Source organism: Diuraphis noxia, unplaced genomic scaffold (assembly GCF_037042655.1).
Source record: "Diuraphis noxia isolate RWA-SAM2 unplaced genomic scaffold, SU_Dnox_SAM2 contig0007, whole genome shotgun sequence".
Taxonomy (NCBI): domain Eukaryota; kingdom Metazoa; phylum Arthropoda; class Insecta; order Hemiptera; family Aphididae; genus Diuraphis; species Diuraphis noxia.
Genome location: NW_028301717.1, coordinates 2118407 through 2135987, shown reverse-complemented (window position 1 = coordinate 2135987; position 17581 = coordinate 2118407). Strand labels below are relative to the sequence as shown.

The 17581-nt window shown below is 25.6% G+C and overlaps 2 protein-coding genes across 3 annotated transcripts; one reads left to right on the top strand and one right to left on the bottom strand.

Moving 5' to 3' along the window:
• Positions 1–309: 309 nt before the first annotated feature.
• On the bottom strand, positions 310–16875 carry LOC107168130 (myotubularin-related protein 10-B). 2 transcript variants are annotated; one of them, XM_015517435.2, is made up of 12 exons: positions 16518–16871; positions 15581–15638; positions 12145–12281; positions 11923–12078; positions 11733–11857; positions 10891–11025; positions 10528–10832; positions 10310–10456; positions 7936–8108; positions 1077–1247; positions 804–1019; positions 310–740 (listed from the first exon to the last, which is right to left on the bottom strand). In XM_015517435.2, exons 1-12 carry the CDS (start codon positions 16605–16607, stop codon positions 519–521), a joined length of 1935 nt encoding a protein of 644 aa, XP_015372921.1. In that variant the 5' UTR covers positions 16608–16871; the 3' UTR covers positions 310–518. The 2 variants fall into 2 exon arrangements, with proteins under 2 accessions (XP_015372921.1, XP_015372923.1); XM_015517437.2 differs by having other exon boundaries at positions 557–740; positions 815–1019; positions 16518–16875.
• Positions 3070–4415, top strand: LOC149054402 (uncharacterized). The gene is made up of 2 exons (XM_089230240.1): positions 3070–3333; positions 3799–4415. The coding sequence occupies exon 2, from the start codon at positions 3802–3804 to the stop codon at positions 4288–4290; it is 489 nt and encodes a 162-aa protein (XP_089086366.1). The 5' UTR covers positions 3070–3333; positions 3799–3801; the 3' UTR covers positions 4291–4415.
• Positions 16876–17581: the final 706 nt, after the last annotated feature.

The following is a 17581-nucleotide window of genomic DNA, read 5'->3' as shown; positions in this document are numbered from 1 at the left end:
TATAATATATCACATTTTGATTCTATTACACATTTTGTACCAATACTTTTTTAAACAAATTAATACTTAAACAGTGTTTAAAAGTAAACTTAACAATAACACAATGTATTTTACAATAATAAAATATTTTAAAATTTAAACTGTAAAAAGTAGTTTTAAAAATAAATTATCATATTAATAACAGAAGTTAGGTAACAACACACATTGCTAGATTCATTTTCAGCTAAAATAAATAAATTGGAATAAAATATAAATATATTTTTAACATTCAATAATACTAATTTTTCATTAATAATAATTGCAAGTGTATTATATTAGAAATTGTGTCAATTGAATTAGTTACTATATGTTAGTTTATCAAAATGTATTGTACAATATTAATTTATTTTATATGGTTACCAGTGGTATTAAAATTAGCCTTATATGATACATGTAAATAACCTGCCAAAAACAAGCACATTGATGAACTACGTATTTTAATATCAGAATAACTAATATGAAAAATAGTTTGTTGCTGTTTATAGGTGTTCGGGTATTTCAACCAGCGATGTTTCCATTTGTAAATCACTAGTGTTTAAGGATAAAGAGCTGATTGTTAATGTTGATGGTGGAACTGAATTACTAGATCTCCAATGTGTAAATGGATAAAAAGATCCAATGTTAGATGGTGTACAGACTTCTCGAGTATCCTTAGAATCATTATCATTCATACTGATTATAGTTCTGACAGCAAAATCTTCCTAAGATTAAAAAATTTAATTTAATTATTTTAAAAGTTTACGTAAACAAAATATGACACTTACTAGTGGTTTACCTCCATTTGATATTTCTAGAGTAGGCAAAAACCTATAGTAACATTGAGTCCAAATACTAAGACAAGAAATCTCTGTTGATACTTTTAGTAGATCATCTTTAACTTTAGAGGCATTGTAAAGAGGATTATGAAATTGAATTAAATCATGATCCATAAACTGTTCCTCCCAATCCCAAATTGATCGTAACATTAGTGGACTAACATCCTGTGTAAGATTATTTTGTAACTTAGATATATTATTAATTCGATATAATATTCAAACCTTAGTAGCACAGTGACGATCCCGTTCACAATCAAATAAAAATGTATCAAATATGGAAACATGTGAAGCATCCCAAAGTGTGGTTAAATAGGTCTCGGTAAATTCAAATTTTGCAGGAAATTGTTGAAGTAATTGCCAAACACAATCCAAAAATAACAACAACAAGGGTGACTGCAAAATATAAATAAGCAAGTTTATAAATTATCACATAAATAATTTTTAAAATTAAAATATTAACATATGGTCACAATATTGGTTTATGAATATATGAGTTTTGTATTTGTGTCTATGTATTGGCCAACAATTAACAGACAACAATCTATATTTGAAAATTCAACATTCCAATTATTATATACTATGATATATGCCTATAATTGTTAGGGTTAAAATTGTAATACTTAAACAATTAAATACCAGTAGTATATACAGGGGGGAGGGGGGTTGGATGTAATCCCTACACTGGCCTTATGTTATTTTTTAGTACATGTATAAATGTAAACAATTAATACAATTTAAAAAATAATTTTATATTTACATACAATGCATAGGTATATTTTTTATGTATAACCCTTTTCATTGAATATTTCAATGTGTACGCGACACGACTGACTCTAACACAGTAAATGATAATACATAAACACATAAGACAGTGGTACAACTACAGAGGTGTTCAGAACCTCTAGTTCAATTTTTTTTTAATTTCAAACTCCTATCTTAACAAAAATAGGATAATCTGCCATCACTCAACATTAATGATTTAATTTTGTCTACACAATATGTTCACAGAATTTAAGCTTTGGTAAAACCTTAAAAGCATTTGATACATACAAAGCAAGAAAAGTTTTGCAAAAAATAATTAATTTTATTTTTATATAATATTATAATATAAAAATTGTATATTTTAATGTTTTGATCATACTAAATTAAAAATGTTTAAGTTTAAGAAATATATTTCAATAATCTTTAAGAATTGTTTCAATTGATGAAGAGGGGATCGTCTTAGGTCCTATCCTGGGCTTGTATGAAACTATTGGTATGATTAAAATCATTGAAACAATCTTAAGATATTATATACTATTGGGTTTAAAACATTTGTTTTAATTATTCTGAATTGTTAACGCACATCAATATATTTTGTTGTTCATTTGCTTTATACATTAAAATTCAAAAATATAAATATATTAATTTTGTAAATAACTGTAATTTTCTGAATCTAGAAGGTAGATCGTAAATAAATGAGTTGATATTTACGTTTTATATTATTTTGTTACACTTTTGCATAACAAAACGCACAACCTACGGGCTACGATAGTATCGCGATGTAGATCAGTATAAATGTATAATATAGTTATAAGAATAATACGATCTTTACTTTAGTAAGGGGAAATAGTACATGAGCTAATCTGGCGCCATCTATACTTCAATGATAAACCACTAACCAAATATTGAATTCCCGCCAAATAGACCTACATTTATACATAATATATATTATATTATATTATGAAAATCACTGACTAACATATTATTACACATCGTATATTATGTTACATCCGAACATTTCGAATTCTAAATATAAAGATAATTTATCAGTCATCACCATAAACAAATTATACTGACAAATTACCCTATTTTTTTAAAATTGTTGCCATATTAATAATTAAGCTTTAAAATGCAGTAATTATTGGTGACAAATATTGTAAATATCGTTCAGAAAAATAAAAAAATATATTAAATGTATTCAATGACGTGTATGAAACTATTATTTTATAATATTAAAAATAAATAATAAATAATAATGCAGTTATTAATTAGTTATATATAAGTTATAGTTTAATACGTTTGTCGTATCATCCTATATTATATATTCGTTTGAAAGTATAGTAAGCCTGTGGTAAACCAGGTAGCGCTAGATAAGTTCACGTACTTATTCCTCTCTCTACACCTCTCTCGCGGACACTAAGCGTCCCGTTACCCCGTCACCCGCCTCCCATGACGTTTCCAGTCCAGTGTAGTAGTCCGTGCTTGTAGACAAAATTCATAAGGTATCCTAAATCGCGGAGTCTCGGATGTATTATCTGAGACTTGTATCTTATCAATAAATAAAAAATGGCATTAATAAAAAACAAGACAATAAATTATTAAATTAATAGTTTAACGTTTAAGACTTTAAGTTTATGTTTCATAAATTGAAAGTAAAATATTTTTTCTTTTAAATTGCAAATGATTATGTTGAAAAGTTCTCAGTGAAAGGTAATTGGTAAGTATAATAAAAAATCGAATTTTATATTTTTTAAATTACTATATATTTTATATGCAACACGGCATATATGCCTATAGGTATTACCTAATGACGTGTTCAATAGTGTAGGAAGTAGGTACTTTATATTGTTTATTATACATTTTTTTGTAATAAATTTAAATTCATCAAGTAAGAGCATAAAAAAATGAAAATTATAATTTAAATTAACTTACAACTTATGTCTGATACACTGATAAAAAAAAATTAACATTTACACAATTGATTTTTTTTATTATCAAAATAGGAACAATTAATGAACATTAAACACATGTTCTTTATATTTTAGTAAATAAAGTCTCTAGTAAAATTTGAATAACTACCAGAAAAATAAAAATGAGATAAAAACTAACCAGATACTGTTTAATAATATTATGATATATTGACTATAACAATATTATAAATAATTTATGTTTGAATGTTTAGAATATGGGAGAAGATGAAGGAGGCATCAAATTTGTAAATTGCATTGGTTCAGACATTAATATATGGAAGAAATTACCATATGAAGAAAATTATAAATGTGAAACTTGTTTGCTATATGATGAACCTGAATATCATATTGATGATCCTGAATATGTAAATACTACTTGGAAATTTTTTGACCATATAACAAAAAGATATCTATTAGGAAACGGGAAAGAGATTTTTCATTACCAAAAATATGAACGTCCTCCACTAGTAGTTAAAATTAATACTCCATTATATACTTTACAAGAACTTTGCAAATACACTATTTCAACAAGACTTTTGGCTAACAATATTAATAGTACAGCAATTGATGAAATGGAATTACCTGAACAGTTGAAAATTGATATAAAAAGTTGTGTACAGAAATTAGGAGAACAGTATGATGCAGATGGAGATGGTTGTATTCAAGATTGGACAGTATACCATGAAGAAGAATATAGTTATTGAAATTTTTTAAATAAAAGCTTTTATATATATTTTATTATACACATTTTACTCATTATTTTTAAATACAATATATATTTTTTTTCTTAAAATATATCTTAATAAAAATATAAACATTTAATCCTCAAGTAGATTTGTTTTAATACTTTTCTTTTTACACTAGAGGCCAATTATTGCTCATTATTCATTAAATACAAAACATTCAGGGGTAAATAATATATCAAGCTGAAAATTGTGATGATCATAACAATTATAATATTTCGGTGATTCTTTTATCATTGAACACTCATTATTTCAAAAATTATTAATGTTTTTGAAAATATTTTTTTACATAGTTTCAAGTTGTTCAAAAACCAACGTTTTTATTAAAAAATTATATTTTTAAATATTTTTTATCCTTATAATTTTTTAATTTTTTAACTTTTTTGAATGACAACATAGAGTTTTAATTTCATATTCCAAAGCAGAATATTTTTCTTAATATTTTGATTCATAAAAATCAAATTTAAGTTCAGTAGTTTATAAGTTCTAAGTATTTAAAATTTAGACAAGCGGAGTAGTGGACAAACATTAACCCCGTACCACTCCACTCTGCCAATCTAAACTCATAAACTACTCGTCTTAAATTCAATTTTTATGAATCAAAATACTTAGAAAAATATTCTGCTTTGGAATATGAAATTAAAACTCTATGTTGTCATTCAAAAAAGTAAAATACTTAAAAAATTATAAGGATAAAAAATATTTTAAAATAAAATTTTTTAATAAAAACGTTGGTTTTTGAACAACTTGAAACTATGTAAAAAAATATTTTCAAAAACATTAATAATTTTTGAAATAATGAGTGTTCAATGATAAAAGAATCACTCGGTATACTGTATAGTAGTATTTTGGCGTGGAAATTGCAGCTTTTATAGTTAGTTGAATTATCAGGGTCATGAGTTAAATTAAATTAACTATTCATGAGTAATTATTAGATTTTATAGTCAAATCTTCTTGAGATATGACAGTAAAAGTTTAATCAGAACAATAAGAGAAATTTGTAGCATAAAATTGAAATGAGTTAAACAAATCAAGAAAGACTTCAAGAGTATAATATATATAATAATAAAGTATATGTACAATTTTACTATTAAATACAAATTCTGAATTGATTTTTTTAAAGCATATATAATCGAATAAATAAAAATAATTTTAATTTTATAAATTTTATTTTCATTGTATACTTATATTTAGGGCTGGGCCGATATATAAACCGATATCGATTATCGGCCGATATTGGCAATATTGGTTTTATCGGTATCAGTTTTTTTTTAAAACCAATATGAAAAAAAAACAGTTTATCATACATAGATTAAATATTTGATTGTATTAAAAATTAAACATGGAATGTTTAATAAGTGAAAAGGGGAAAATTATTATTTTTTAAATATTATGTGATTTGTATTTTATTATAATTTTTATTTGTTTTATTAAAAAGTTAAAATTATACTTATAGACTATAGTTAAAACTTATAAATTAATAAGTTATAATTTATTATTAACTAACAAGAAAGAAAATGTTTCATTTTAAATTTTTAACTTTGTTATTTAATATTTAATATTTATTATTTATGTACAACTGTGTTAACTCTATTTGTATTAAATATTAAATATTTATTAATTATTTAATTTAATCATTATATAATATATTAATATATAATAATATTGATTATTACAGTATTATTAGTTACTACTTAGTACTTATGGGTAAGTATTATCGTGTATTTTATAATATCGGTTCATGCTTTTGGATAGAAATTCAAAGTTTTGAATACATCGGTTATCGGATTTAAATCTGCATAACATATCGGTTTATCGGTTAAAAGTGATATCGGCCCATCCCTACTTATATTATTATTTCATCTTACGCATTTATATATTTAATATAATTTTTTATAGATAAAAAGACTTAGGTGTCCTATATGAAAAAATAGTAGGTGCAGAAAATTCTATCAGTGTGTATTGAAAGTCCTTAAGTCCTATTATTCACTTATACTTTTTGATTAATTTAAAGTATGACACTTATAATTCGAAAAATATATAAGTTTTAAATTTTTATTTAAATTTTTTTAAATACAAAACACAGTTTTAATTAAATTTTTGAAAGCAAAATATTTTTCTGAGCATTCCAGAAGTTATTCTGAAGTATCAGGTACTGAAATGACATTTTGCAATGTCACAGCATACCACTCCACTCGGCTTATCTAAATTTTAAACACTATAAACTCGTAAACTAGGTACCCATAATAAATTCAATTTTTAAGTATCACAATACTCAGAAAAATATTCTATTTTGAAATATAAAACTAAACCTGAATGTTGACACTTAAAACAAACAAAAAATGTGTTTTTATTGAATAGAAACAATGTACTCATTAAAAAAAAAAAAATTATACTTTTTATTATTAATGACTGTCCATTGATAAAGAATCATTCAGTATTACATGAAACAGAAAGTCATTTGATGACCATATGAAGGTATCCAGGGTCGGACTGGCCCGGACCGCAGGTCCGCGATCGCGGACTGGGCCCCTAAACTTTATGTTCATATTTTAAATTTAAATAAGATTACCATTTTTTTAGTAACTGTATTTAAACATGTCTTAATATTTAGAAGGGCTCTTTATTGATTTTAGATATATAATATAAAATGAATATTATAAAATATATATTATATTATTATTTTTTAATATTATATAATATTAAAAAATATTAAAACAAAACTAAGATCGACTATTTCCCAAGATACAATGGAAGCATTATTATTAATGAATATAGAAAGAAATGTTGAAATTGATAATGAAAGCTTTATTGATTGTATTGCAAAGAGTTCTAATGAACTTTCAAAACTTTTGTTAAATTTAATTGTTATTTATTTAAGTTTTTTAATTATTTACATTTAAATGTTTATTATCATATTATGTATTGTTTCATATTTGTAATTTGTTAAAGTCAAACAAATTGCTATAAATAAAAGTATGTGTGTAAAATATTACACTTTTATCTAAAATGTTTATCATTATAATGTGTTTTTTTTATTCCATATAGTTGTTATCTTATTTAAATACAAAAATGGAGAAGTAGAGAACGGACTTACAATTTATAGTCCAACCTTAGTAAGGGCCCTTTCATCAGATCGCAGACTGGGCCTTTTGTTGCCAGTCCGACCCCGAAGATACCATAGGTAAATAAAATAATTGTTTTACATGTCTATGAGATCAACTTAAATGTATAATATAGTAAATAAATAAAACCAGGAAAATTGTTTTGCTGAATTGTAGGTTATAAATTATAATGTACCTTGTTATTCTGTAGGTGTGATTAATTTTAGTTATTAAATCATAAATGCATAACAAAGAACGATTCTCAACGGAAATAGGGCAGATTATAAAAACTGCAAATAGAAATACTTAGTGAATGTTAAAAATATCTTTTTGTTCAGAATCTTAAATGAATTTTTAACCCATATAGTACATATAATAATGTTAGTAATTTCTAAAAGTATGAATTTTCCAATACCTGCTCAACTCTTCAGTTTTATCAACTTTATATAGTGTTATAAAAATTATTTATATTATATATATGTAATATGTATGTATACTTTACTTTAACAGAATCGGTACTATTAACATGACCAAGTCTTGTACAAAATTGATGACCCATTACAACCCATTCCTTTTGGATTAATGTTTGTAATCCCACAATGGATCGAAAATGAGAATCTATTATCAACTGTGCTAGACTAGAAATTACACAGCATAAATCACGTCCATCTCGTTCTGGAACAAGAAAATAATAATTCATAAGTAGGTAATCACTATTAACTATAATGTAATGTGAATATAAAAAAAAGTATTTTAGAAGATTATTCTATGATTGAACACTCATTGTTTAAAAAAGTATAAATGATATTGAAAAAATCTTATTTAGTTTTTAGTTGTTAATAAACAACATTAAAAATATTTATTCATTTTTTCCTTAAAATGTCTGAGTTTTTTTTTTTTAATAACAACATACAGTTCTAAATTTCTAATTCCATTTTCCAAAGTAGAATATTTTTTTAAAGTATTTTGATACATACAAATCAAAATTTAAGACAGTAAGTTTATAAGTTATATGTATTTAAAGTTTGGGTGAGCAGAGTGGAAAGGTATGTGTAACAAATTTTCCTATAAGTAATACAGTAGGTTAAATTCATTTTTGTCAAAAAAATTACACTTGAAATTGTCAATGTCAGCTTAAATTATAGTAATACACTCGGTATTCATGTTGTATGCGGTCTATCGCACACTTGTCGTCTACAACGGTACAAGTAACGGCATGTCATATGCGGTTTACTGCCGTGTATCTAAATATTTTCTTTTGGTGATTATTTTGGTTTAAAACTTCGAATTATAAAAAAAATGCATAGTACATCTCCATCATTGCTGCCCTCGTATTTGGCGGAACAATGGTGGCGTCTAAAAAACAAGAATGACAACATATTTGATTGTTTTTTATGAGATGTGAAATTATATTGTACCTAATTAAAATTGATTAACGCATATTTCTATATATTTTTTTGTATTATTAAATAGTATATTGAAATTCTACATTTATGTATTCATTCATATTGTTAACTATGTAGTAGATCGCATGCGTGGTAGACGACAAATGTGCGGTAGACAGCATTGCCAAAAAAAAAAAAAGATAAAGAAAACCTCAGACTTATGCAAAAACAGAAGATTAATGTTCTTTTTTTTTTTAAATATTAAACGATTAAAAATCTTTTTATTTGTGAAAAAAACTGGAAAATGTAATAAAACATTCCTTACGAATTTGTCACTGAGATTAAAAAAAAGTCGAGTGTAAATCCACAATAGTTTTTTCTTAAGAGGACGCCACACCCGCATGTGTTGTCTACGTCTTACAAACGTATAACATAGCAAAATCTGTTTAGCACGAGGCAACTTTACTCCCTTTGTATTTATAGTAGAATTACCAAAATTCCACAACGTAAGGGGAGAATATTATCTGTGCAACAGCGTCGTTATTTTTTTGATAACATAAGTACACCTAACCTAACCTAAGTTATCAGTTAGAGAACATAAGTTTTTTTATTTAATTATTAAAAATTATTGGCTATCAAAAAAATAACGACGCTGTTGCACAGATAATATTCTCCCCTATACATTGTGGAATTTTGGTAACTCTACTATAAATACAAAGGGAGTAAAGTTGTCCCACGCTAAACAGATTTTGCTTTGTTATACGTTTGTAAGACAGAGACAACACATGCGTTTGTGGCATCCTCTTAACGCCTTAAATTAAAATGTTGTCAAAATTCATCAAAATTATGAAAATTGGCAAATTAATTCGGATTAGAAATTCATATACATTTTTCTATTTATTGCAAAGGTTTGAAAATCAAACACAAGAATGCATTTAAATTTATCTATATTTAACAAAAAAAGTGTTTACAGGAAAGTCAAATTAATTTTTACAAGCTTATTAAGTTAGGTATTGGATTTTCACCCGTAAACTAATAAATTGTCGTTTGATGATTTTATTGTTTTATAGCTATTCAAAAACTAATGATAATCCTAGGTACTTAAATTTTTTATAAAATGTTTATTTTTTATTGCATTTATTTTTCTATACATAATCAAACATTTTTTTTTATTAAGTTTTTTGTAAACATTTGAAATTTGAAATTTTATTCGTTGGGTTGAAAAACTTGAAAATTTAATACAAGGTCGTTTTCAGTTGATAAATATTAAAGATAGCCAAAACCATAGACATGATTATTATTATGAATATTTTATGTTCAATTATTGTTACAAAAATCTCAAAAATAGTCAAATTTATAGTAGTTGAAAAATTATAACATATGATTACATACAAAAAAAAACTCTTCATTGTATAATCAATACATTCATACCTCAACTCGGAATCTAAAATGTTCGTAATTGTTATCTCTAAGTAAATTAACTGTGCATACCTTGCAGTACAACTGACTCGTTGCTATTAAGTTTATTAGCAGCTATTAATGCTGAGTTTAGACAACTCGAAACATATTGTAACCATTTACTAGCTTCCAAAAGTGAGTAAAAATGATTATCTTGTACCCAAAACTGCCTTGCACTTTCTAATAAATCAAATCCATTTTTAATAATAATAATTAATACAAATAATTAGGTATAAATTATTTTAACAAACCAGGAGCACATAATTCTCGTAATTTTATAAAACTCTGATTAACATCCTTTGGCGATGGTAACATTTTGGTTAAATCCATTATAAAAGGTCTAAGAAGGCCAGGATGCGATTTTCTAACTATTTCTAACATAGCATTTTCTTGAGTTAGATTTGATGGATCTACAACATCTGCCTTTCTAGATAATGTGGCTCCGTTTACAGTGCTCCAACACCAAGTTGGTAGTCGTCCATCTCGAAAATGTTGCATTGCTATTCGCAAATGATTATCAATTACAGCAGACCCAATAACAATATACTGTGGCAAGCTATAAAAATATTATAATATCTTAGAAATAATAACAATTTTATGAATTCTTAACTTACCTCGGAGATAAACGAAATTTATTATTAGATGAATTTAAGGTCCAACCAAAACATTTGGTACGTTGAAGTTCTTTTTCCCAATCATCCCGGCATCTAAATGTAGGTGTTGAATATCTACTTTGTACATTTGGCTCCCTACATAAAAAAATATAAATTTAGAACCTAACTCTGAGCTTGTTTTTATTTCTTAGATAACTTAAGTTTGCCAGGTAGCATGAATAATATATTAATTTAATGGTTCACTAAAATTAAATGGACCAATCAAAGGATATTAAACTTTTTAAAGACCATTAATATCTATAATCAATATTTATTAATTCATTAAAATATAGTTAATGATTGTTCATGCAACCTAGAATTAGGGTATCTTGAATAATACAGACAATCTATCTTATGATTTAATTTATATTAATATACCTCATATAATTTAGATTATTAGTAATTGGCTCAAAACATTATCAATCATCAAAAATAAAGGATGGAATGTTAAAGGGACTTGGTTTTACCCTATAAAGTAATTTATTACAATTATAATATTTTTCATTTTTGGTGAATAAAATAAATATTTTTTTTATTTTTTTTTTTTTATTGGTACAGCATCAACATCATGGTTATTAGCTTACAATTGATTAGGTTACATATTATATGGGTTTTCTACATGATTGTTAAGAGAGAATAAATATTCTATCTTCCTATTTAAAAATCCTAGATACAATTAAATCTAGATTTAAAATCTTAATACAATTCTCAATTATTCATTATAGATCTTTTTGATAAAAAGCTAAAAAGTAATTACAGCTGAATATGATTTTTAATAATGGATAATAGTAATAATGAATTACCTGTAATCATAAGCAAATAATAGCTGATGTCTTTTTGGAAATGCATGATGCAATAAAACATTTGCTAATGTTTTACCATGGCCAAGTGGTGAAAATTTAAAGCTATATGACAATGTTCGCATATTCTATTTCCATAAATAAAAACTTATTAATTAAATATTTTAATATGAAATAAAATAAATTCCTTTACTTTGCAAATAATATGTAATCCTTTGACTTTATCATTAAAGCGATGACCTGTCATAAGTCTTTTTTTTTTATCTCCTGTCAATAAATATATAATATCTATATTGGAAAGACAAACATCATAGTGACCCAAAAGCAAATTTTCTTGATATGATGTTTCCTGAAACAAAAGTTGGAATTAAGTTAAAATTCATACATCGTAATAACTTAAAAACAATATATTTACTTTTAAATGTTTTTCGTTTGAAGTAACAAAAGAAAGTCTGAAATTTGTAACAAACAAAACACCTGATACCCCAGTTTTTTGTTCATTGACTGGAGTGAATAATAAAACACTTTGTGCTTCAGCGATTATCATTTCACCTGTAATATAATAATAATATATTTTTAGACTAAAACACTATTTCTCTAATTATTCTCATAATAATAACATTCAATGTGATTAAATATGAATTAGTGTTAACTACAGAAGTTAATTTTTCTTAAACAAAAATTTAACATCCAAAACAAACAGGTATCATTATAATCATTTTTAGTTATTGTTGACATTTAAATATATATTTGTGATTGCACTTAAGTCATATGCATTTTTACACCAACTAAAAAATACAAAGATTTAAGTCAATACTTGGACTACCCATCTCAATATATTCTATACATAAGATCTCAAATTACTCATTTTAAACATTTATTATATCTATAATATTATAACAATAATTATTTGAAGATAGAATTGATGGGTTAGGTGACAAATATATATATGACAAATTTTTTTCAAATTTTTACCAATACAATTTTTAACCATGGAGAAATTGGCCAATATTATATGAGATAGAAACATATTACTAAGTAGACTATGAAATAATCATCAATGATTACACACTTAGACAATATATTTTTTATCATGATATTTTGATTATTTAATAATAATAATTGAATTATATTATAGTAACCATAATCACTGTACATCCATGAGCATTCAATGACCACTTGTGATGTTTCGTTTTATTTAATATTATAGTTATTTCCAAAACAGTGGTTTTATATAATATGTATATGTCAACAATGCAGTCATGTTTATTTTATTTTATCCATCCTTATTCAAAAATGTATGTCTTCTTTAGAATCATCAGTTTATATTTTATGTAATAAAATGAACTTGAGATTCTTATACTAAACATTGGTTAAATTCTTTCCTTATTTCTTTCTACCATTGGCAATAATGATTCTTTTTCTTCTTCTCTTGTCTTATTATTTTTTGCGTTATATTATCTACTATTTTTATTTTTATATATGAATATCTGATGTTTAAGCTCAACAAAATGTTGACGAGGATGTACTATAAATCACAGTACATAGTCAAGTACACACTTTAATTTTTGGTTGAACCTAGTGAACAATAAATTATAGTGCTCTACTACTAGGACAGTGCCCATAATTTTGTTTTTAACAACATCTATATGTTATAATTGTAAATTAATAACTGTGTTATTGATATCAATAAAAATAAAATAAATGATGATAATAATAATGTCTCATAATATTTTACGGCATGGTGTACATAGAAAATCTAGAATTACTTAACACAGTAAACACTAAATACTAAATGGTAGATTAGATGATTTAGGAGTAAGTTCATGCTTTCATCTGAAAGCAACTTATTATTAAGACATGTGGTTTTCTGTGAAGCTGTGCGTCCAGAAATTGGTAAAGATCCACTTATCTTAATATTAAATAAACAGTGGTTAACTTGGGGGGGGACGCGGGGGGGACTAAGTACCTCAACTAATTTTTTGGATACGCTAGCGTACCCCTACTTCTTTTTTAAAGGGGAGCGTTTGGGACGGCTTGTTATGTAAGCTTTTAACCCCCCCACCGCCATGATTATGTAAGTTTTATTAAAATGCTAGGAACGCTACATTTTAAAAGTAGCTAGAGTACCTCTACTACTTTATTTCCAAGTCAACCACTGTAAATAAATAATACATTATGTATTCATCTATTTATTTCTGTAGTTATTGTATTTGTATGCAATATTTTTGTTAAGTAGATAAAAAATCATGTAGTTGTATAAAGTACACACAAATATTTTTAATTTTATTACATTTTCACAACAAATAAAATGTCTATAATCTCAATGAATATATTATAATAAAATATATTATACACACATTTTTCTATGCCTCTAAAAAATGTTAGGTCAAGTCTAGGTTTAACCAGCTCGCCTCGTACACAAGCCAACAACATTGTATAATAAACTTTTTAATACAGTAGAAGTAGTAGAACCTCTATTAAACAGAATCCACCTTATAACAAAAAATGTCATTAGTCCCAATGAAAATAATATATGCAACACTACCTACCTCTCTATGACGGAAACTCTTATATATGCTTGACAAGGATACTCTTTTACCTATTATTAAAAGGGAATGTGAAGGTGGTTCTGTCATTCATTCAGATGAGTGGCTCTCATACCAATATTTAACATCAGAAAGGTTCATTCATCAAACTGTTAATCATCAAGAAAATTATATTGACCCCTTAAGAGGACGTCACACTTGCATGTGTTGTCTCCGTCTTACACTCGTACGACATGGGAAATGTTCGTACGCTAGTTTCAATAGGGTATTGTCAGTTTTGATATTAGAATGAATCCACCTATTAAGAAACTTTTAGGTAGCAACATTATTTGTGTTCTCTCGTTGATTTTTTACGATATTTTAATTTTTAAGTGAGTTATGAACATTTTAAAATATTCATAATTTACATACCCATAACTCACTTAATATTTTAAAATGTTCATAACTCACTTAAAAATTAAAATATCGTAAAAAACCAACGAGAGAACACAGATAATGTTGCTACCTAAAAGTTTGATAATAGGTGGATTCACTTTAATATCAAAACTGACAATATCCTATTGAAACTAGCAAATAATAATTTGCTAGGTCGTATGTGTGTAAGACGGAGACAACACATGCGGGTTAGACGTCCTCTTAACAGGTGCACACACTAGTGGTGGGCATATTTGGATTTCACGAATTATCCAAAGTATTCGGATTATTCAACTCGATTTTGCTGTTCAATGACTCATTTTATATACTAATAATATTTTAATTCTATAATATAATTTTCAGACATAGGTATACACAATTTCGAACGCATTTTAAGTACCAGTGATGTTATGCGCTTAGCTTATCAAATCCATTAATTATTCAGGAAACCTGGATAAGAATTTGATTCAGATCCGGATTTGGATATTCGGATAATTCAGATATTCGGATTTTATAACCATCCCTAGCACACACACAGGGTGTTGAAGGATCATGGTTAAATGCAAAAATATCCATACTGAAGAAAAAGAGAGGCGTTTATTTTTAAATTACCAATTATGATTGTTATATTTTATATTTCCAAAAACAAACTGGTAGATCGCATACAACACCAGAAACGAGATCACACACTACACTAGCACCGATTCCATTATATAGAGGTTTTACTGTACTTGAATTAGTAGGACTATTTAAAATAAATAACAAATAATAAATAATAATAATAATAAACATAATACCTATGCATTATTTAAACATTATATATAGTACCTACCTATAGCTTCATAATCAAATACATTTATTATAAATAAATTCATTGTTTTTAAATACCTGGATGAAGTTTGGGTGAAAGTTCATTCTCAATAAATGATGTTTCACAACTTGAAATCTAAAAATAATAAATACTGAATTTAATCAAATTACTAGGGTATAACATACCTAACATTTGTTTTAATTAGTTATTTACATTTTTAGTACAATAGGTGATTTTTTTTAATTAGAGAAACATTTTAACTGAATGTATACAGTAAACAATAGTTTTACAAACTATGACAATAAAAAAAAAAAACATGAAAAATATCTAGGTAAATATTCTTAATAATACTTAGTATTTGAATTGATTGTAAAATATAAACTGATTTCAAATATTTTATAGTCATTTAACTTCCGTGTTTTACTTATAATATAACACTATTATCTTATATTTTATATTTCTGTATTCTATATTTGAGTCCAGCTTTTCATGAAAACTGTACGTAAATATTGAGGTAAATGTTCATTAGGTATTAATCGCATTTGAACAATAGTGTCAAAAAACATATATTCTTAAGTATAAATATTAAAAGTGAATTAAATTATGACACTTCTCAGTTTATATACATAAATAATAATAATATTTTTGGATATCAATTAAGATATAAATAGGTATATATAATTTTATAGAAAAATCAAAGAAATGATGAAACCTCAAAATCTTTTACCTATCTATAATATATATACGTATAAAAAAATACAGCACTCACATAGTTTCTTAATAAAACCAAAAGTAGTATGTCATAACAACGTTATTAACACTATTTTTAGTACCTACATTTATAGAAAAATGCAACGGTTACAAAGTTATATCTACTGTATTATCACTACCGAAATCAATGGCCATAAATTATTTATTACATAAAAACAAATGTATAATGAACATTTGATATACGTCTAAAGTGTTATTTCATAACGTCATGCCAAGTAATAAACTGAAACCAAAGAATTTTACCTGTTCGTCATCATCCCAGCCAACGTAACTTTTAAAGCTATTTGTTAATCGATTTTCATTCATCATTAAAGCTACCTCATATCTATGCATTGAGTCAATTTTTTGACAAAATTATATTAAAACTATTAAAATCTAATAATTGACGAACTACCACTAAAGAATATATCACAGTTAAGTTAAAAGACAACATCAACAACTAAGTAGGTAATTAATTAATCGTAGTTTTAAACCTTATATAACGTTTAAGATAAATTAAAATCATCCTGTATAACTATTTATAATATAGAATACAATAATATTATTTAGAATCTAGATTGATAAAGTTTTAAGTAATAAGTAATAACAAATAAACAATTATTAATATTTTCCAAAAAAAAATTTAAATTATAAAACATAACCAAAAAACTTATTAACAAAAACAATATGATAAGTATACGATGTGCATATCAGTAATCAGTGTATTATCACAGATTATATGAACTGTATCATATAATCTGTGGTATTATAAACTGTGCATTATCTAGGTAAAAAGGTAGATAGAAACAGGGGTAACGACACTACGACAGTGATCTGTGATCCGTTTAACCACTTTAACCACAGAACAATAGATTAACAAAGGACACTCATTATTTTAGAAAACAATATTACGTATTTAAAAAAATGATTTTTCGTATAATTTTAAGTCGTTAAAAATTAAAAGCAATAGTTTCGGTGAAAAATGTATATTCTTTACTATTTTTTTTCATTTTCATTGAATCATCTGGATGTCAGCACTATGTTTATTCTTTCTGGCCTAGGCACAGTGGCGGCGCCAGAATTTTAATACCAGGTGGGCCAGGCTGGGGCCCAAATATTTTAAGGAGGGCCAAATTGTTGACTTGATATTTATATATATATATATATAATATAAACAATAGTGATGACAGGCAATTGCGCAGAGGGGGGAGGGGGAGGGTCAACTTCCAATTTTTCAATTTTTTTTACACTTCATCGTGTTAACTTACTAAAACAGTAAACAATGATTTGTAAACATGTATTAATAGTATTTATTTCCTAATAAAATA